The 5791-nt window shown below is 40.5% G+C and overlaps 1 protein-coding gene across 1 annotated transcript in view; it reads left to right on the top strand.

Annotated features, from left to right (window-relative positions):
• Positions 1–4673, top strand: part of LOC145417718 (TAF5-like RNA polymerase II p300/CBP-associated factor-associated factor 65 kDa subunit 5L) — a 23261-nt gene extending 18588 nt beyond the window's left edge. The window contains exon 8 of the mRNA XM_080286319.1: positions 4113–4673. Coding sequence (XP_080142445.1) covers positions 4113–4275 — 163 coding nt within the window. The 3' untranslated portion in view covers positions 4276–4673. The remainder of the gene's footprint in view (positions 1–4112) is intronic.
• Positions 4674–5791: the final 1118 nt, after the last annotated feature.

Genomic DNA, 5791 nt, shown 5'->3' with positions numbered 1-5791 from the left:
TGTAATCTTGTATAGTGTATGCCAGCTGTTTGAAATTTTGTGGCATAGAGTTCGGAATCAGTTTTTCATTGCAAAAAAAAAGACTTAGATGTACAAACTTATATACATTATTTATTCAAGATGATGATGACTTCAGGTAGTAGATGGCTGGCTACTACCCTCCCTGGAATGTATTGCCGGAAGAATGATTTTGATGACAAGTCTGGTAACTAGTTTCTTAATTGTCACACTCATTAACTGGGATCACAGCCACATGTACGTTGTATCAGTGTCCAAACTGAGATTTCCATGATATTATAAGTCTTGTTTCTCCATTTGGATTTCTGATACCTGCTTTCAGTAGGTATCCTGGTGATAAGAAGAAAGCATCGTATCCTATACTGTGTGCATGTTTGAAGGTGACTAAAAAGGAAAGGGTCATTAACCCCTACACTGCAGGCATGTTTACCGATGTTTTGCGTGTGCCGTGGGGTTATTCGGGCTCCGACAGACTCTCAAAAAATATTTGCCAAAAATCAGTTATTAGTCCTAGAATATTAAAATTATATATGCCTATGGCACATACCTTCAGCTTTCTCCTGGAATGTTTGTTGAGCCTTCGTCAGTTACCGTAGGACTTGTGGAGACCTCTGAAGTTGGGTAACGAAGTCTCCACTTTACACTTCCCTACAACCCGTAATATGATTACCACAGCCAGATATTAACACTATAAACACTACTCTATGATTTTCAAGTAGTTTGGGATCCATACTCCAAAAAAAAACCCACTGTGAAAGCAATGAAAATTATGAGCGCGTCTGACTGCCGCACTTGCGCTAGTTCGCTCTTGGTACTCTGTCATTTATTATTCATAAAACCCCTCACACTTTATATTTCTATTACTATATAACACTTATATATATCTACAGTCTTTATCCATAAGTTTCCTTCAGTAGTATTAGTTTATTGTCACTGTAGGGATTCAATTTCTTTCAGTAAAATACGTAGCATTCACTTTCTCGTCCTGTATACTAGCATTGAGAGTGAATGTCACTTTCATCTTCACTCTCATAACTCATAGTATTCAGACATGCCAGAGTGAAACTTTCACTTTCATTACTCCTAGGGTATATACTCGTATTCTTATAATACTACTCATTTACATTTCTATTTACGTTCTCTATTTTATTTACGTTATTTACATTTCTATTTTATTTACACTGTGTTATGCACTGTCACTTGAAGTAACTTATAAAACTATTTTCCATTGTTCACGTATATTTACATTCATTACTTTCACTTGCTGTTTACACATTATTTACAATTCCACTTGCACTGTTTTACTCAATAGAAAGATCGTAGTCACTCTTTTATCAATTGTCAGCCCTTTACCTCTTTCCACATGAGGTTTAGTAGGGGGTAAAGGTCACAGGGCCCTTTGCATGGGGGTGAAAAAGGCCCTGAAGTCAGCAAGAGGAACAGGCGTACCTCCTCTTCGGAAGATGAGAGAGAACTGATAAGGGAGGGCCGGCCCGGGTAGAGGCCTACTTAGGGGATATTCAGTACTACCAATGTAGCTCTTGAAACAGCTATGTATTTCACTGAAATGATTGGCAGGAAATCTAGACAATACGTTATAAATTAGGTAGTTCCAGGTGAATGTAAATAACACTTAGGCTTCTCCCTTCCCTCCTTATATGTATATTTATTACGAAAATAGATTATACGGCATATTTCAAGGGGAAAAAAACAGCGAAAATTAGCGAACGAGTGCACGTGAGGTGTTGTCAGGTGATAATTAGCCAATTCCAGGTGTATGGCACTCTCACTTACCTTATTTTTTTCTTGTATATATTATTTGGTATAAGAATAGGCCATAGGGCTTATTTCAATGGATGAAATCAGTGAAAAATTCCAGGGAAGATTTACTTAGCGTAGCACGGCCGGGCAGGCGAGAGGATAGGGTAATGGAGGGGGGGTAGGGAGGGGAGTCAAGAACGGGGAGAAATGGCTAATTTGTCAACAATGGATGGGAGTACAGATGAGATTAGGAGTGCTGACTAGTGTTGGACATTGGCAGTACTGATAGATGATACAAGCCCCCACTTGGAAGCCCGGGTGAATTCAAAATAACACAGAATCACAAAAGCGACGCCCCGCGGTATGATCCCTTGCTCCCAAGCGTCACGAAAGTGACACCCCGCGGTTAAGGGGTTAATCCCACAGCTTTGGGAATAGCTTACAGAAAAAGCTTATAGAACTCTTAGATCTGGGTCTCATACCTGTCCATGGGTCAGTAGGCCTAAAGTTAGAAGTACATATGGCTGAGTAGAATGTGAGAAGTGTCAATGTAGAATGTATAAGAATAGAGGGGGTGAAGTTTTTCAAGGGATTGAGGTGTATGTCAGGGCAGATACAGAATTTTTGCGGGCTGGGGGGGGGGGGAGTATTCCTAAGAAATCAATATGCTTAAAAACTGTGGTGGTCCAGTGTGTCATGTAATATGGGTGAGATTTTTTTTTCCCTCATCACTTATGGTGAAATCTTCAGAATGGATACTTAACTGTCTGAAAGTGATTCAGGATAGTTTCTTATTGGATGAAAGCAGAGTAGCCAAGATTGTTTCTTAATGGGTGAAACCAGTCACCAAGATTGTTTTATAATGGATGGAGGCAGATTTGCCAAGAGTGTTTCCCACTGGCCATGTGGAGAGGATGGAGGGTGAAAGACTGACGAAGAGAGTGTATGTGAGTGAGGTGGAGGGGTAAAGAGGGAGGGGGAGGCCAAGGATGAGATGGAGGGATGGGGTGGAGAGGTATACGAGAGAGGGGGGTGTGAGTTGGAAGCAGGGCAGTGAAATGGTGGGGGACAGGGCGACTTGGAGGCGATTTGTTTGTGGCCACCCCAAATGGGATTGAGGCGTCTGGCAATAGATAGTTAGTTTCCCACTGGTTCGTAGCAAAGTTCTGAGTATTGTTTCTTAATGGATGGAAACTGAGTTGCCAAGATTGTTTCTTAACCCTTAACTGCCAGGTGTGTCGATTGGAACTGTCAAGAAATCGGTAGCCAGGCGGCGCCAGGTGTTCGTCGGAACCACACTCATTTTCACACCACAGTTTAAAGTGGCTGCCATTTGATCTCATCACCAAAAGCTAGGGAGGGACTCCCGCCAGCTTAGCCAACCATACCTCAGTCGTCTTTGACTTTGCCAGGTGTAAAATGGTGTTTTCTTAATCCTTCTTGTCCGATTCCATTCCCGCCTCATGTGGACTTTTGCCTCGTCCACCCTTGCCAAGCCTCTTTCCAAGGATACTAGGAAAGGACTCAGTGACATTGCCATAGGGCATGCCTTGGACACCGCTGTGTCTAGTTTATCTAGTAATGGAGAAGTTATCATGTTGAGAGTAAAGCTAAAATTGGGGCCATGCACTGATGCACAAATACAGCGTACCTCTCGCACCAAAAATGACTTCTCTTCCTAACATCATTACTTATCGATGCGATGGCCTACAGACCTGGGGATACTTTCTTTTGCAAGAAGAAGAGATGGTTAGTAATATTGTCTTTGATTTGTTTCCCTAACTGCTATAGTTTCCAAGATATTAAGGTTTGAAAACAGGCTATTTTGAGAAAAATTCCCGTAGTGAAAGAACAACAGCGTTGTAAATAGTCCGGTATGGAGGGGTTAACGAATGAAAGCAGAGTTGCCGAGATTGTCTCATAGTGGATGGAAGCAGATTTGTAAATTGAAATCAGCAAAAAGAAAGTGCTGTTCTGAAAGCTGGCAGGGGATAAAAAAAGAAAGAAAAAAAAAAGAGAGGGGGGGGGGTTTCAAAAAGATTTAATAAAAGATGCCAAACGTTAAAGAAAGTGGAGCTATTCATAGTAAACATGATAGGAAAGGGACATTGGGTGATAACGTGAATAGGATCAGAGTGTAAGCTTAGCAGTATGCTGAAGATGTACTCGGAGCATCATCCATCGAAGACATTTTGGGGGGAGGGTACTTTGGACCGTAGTACAGTACCATACAGTAGTACTTACTGACATCGGGTTTGTTATAAAAACTGTAACTAAAACTTAATATACCAGAATGAGGGGAATAGTTACCTTATATTCTTTTATTATTACAGTGATGGAGGGCCTGCATGGGATTTGGGTGAGGTGTGTCAGGTGCAGTGTGGTGGTGGTACAAATGGAGGATACAGTGGTAATGGTGGTGGGCAGTTGCTTCATATATCCCTCACCTCCCACAACTACCTCACAGCAGTCACAGCCTTGGATGTAGAGAGATAAGATCTGATCATGTTCAAATTCTCATAGTCTCTTTATGGTTTATTCTCTACGTGCTGTGGATTTATCTCAGTTTTATGGTGCTGTTGCTAAGTATAAGGAATGAAAAAGTTCTCCTTGCTTATATTTTATTTATGTATTAGATACTCATACGGTATTGAAGATAACTGATTTACCAGTTATTTAGTTCTAAAATTCTTTCATATCATCATTTATGAATCAATTTCCTTTTAATTGTTTGTTCCAGATTTTTAAAGAAAATGGTCAGTTTTATTACTGAAATTATGAAACTTGCTCTTGATACAGGATAACAGTTTAAGGTATACATTCACAAATTTTAGTTTGCTAAAGCTATGCAGAATCCACAGCTCTGTAGATATACAAAAACTGTACAAATTTTCTCATAATATAAGTGTATTTTCTTACAAGCCATTAAAAGTGTTGGTCTAATTTCCCATCTAGTTTCACTCATATCCATAAAATGAATATGTATAGGTGTGTTAGGATTCATCTACGTTTCATTGCCATAAAAAAATGTGGCAGATGGTGGTAACCATCGTCCACTCACTTGATGTAATGTTGTCTGCTTTTTCCGAAGGTGACTCTACACTGAGTGACAAATCTGCTGGTTTCCTGTAACCTAGGAAACCTTTTACAACACTGAGCAATAACCATATAATCAGATAATGTAGTAGCATGGAGCTCACTATGGTACCCCTGTTAATTGGATGGAGACACGAATGCAGCATCCATCCAAGAACCAAACCACCATACTCCTTCCCACATGCTGCCACAATAAGGGAACTTTGGTTCACTGCCCATAATTGTCCTGTAGGGGCAGTTACTTGCTTGCAGTTGATGGTTCCATTTGATCAGAGAGACTACGGTTACCCTGCTACACTACAGTAACAATTTGATTTACAATTGGCTCATGTCAGCTAAGAACAAATCGCATACTGATAAATTATAAATTGGTGTCAATTTAACAGAGGTTCAATGAAGATACGTTCGAGGTCAAGGGACATGGCACCTAGTGTCTCATAAAACATTTCTGCTATCCATCTGAAGTACGTCATAGGCTGGTATGAGATGTCGCCAAGGGTCCACCCCCTTGAGGCTGGGAGACAACTGGAGGTCCCAAGTGATCACTCCAGATCATCAGGAGGAGATGATGAGTGACCAGGAGGCCAATGGAAAGTGTAATAATGTGGTGGGTGGGGAGCAATGCAGTGTTTTTGGAGTCACAAGTCTCATTGTTTTACTCAAGAAAAGTTCTCTTTCTACTTAATATAACACACTGCACTATTCATCACCCACTTGCACTGTTATTTTGAAATAGTGTTGGTGTTTTGTTGCACATGTAAACACTGGGCAGCCATCTTGTTTTCAACATAAGACTGTTGGCATGTGCATGTGACACATCTGCACAGGATCATCATACTGTACATGGTCATTACAAAAATCGTATAATTGATTTTCACAGTTGTTAATATGAAACTTGGCATAAGTTTTCACTACT

The sequence above is a fragment of the Coenobita brevimanus genome, chromosome 111 (assembly GCF_032717465.1).
Source record: "Coenobita brevimanus isolate Jiangsu-jjx chromosome 111, ASM3271746v2, whole genome shotgun sequence".
In the NCBI taxonomy this organism is placed as follows: domain Eukaryota; kingdom Metazoa; phylum Arthropoda; class Malacostraca; order Decapoda; family Coenobitidae; genus Coenobita; species Coenobita brevimanus.
Note: the sequence above shows the minus strand (reverse complement) of the source record. Positions and strands in the feature narration are given on the sequence as shown.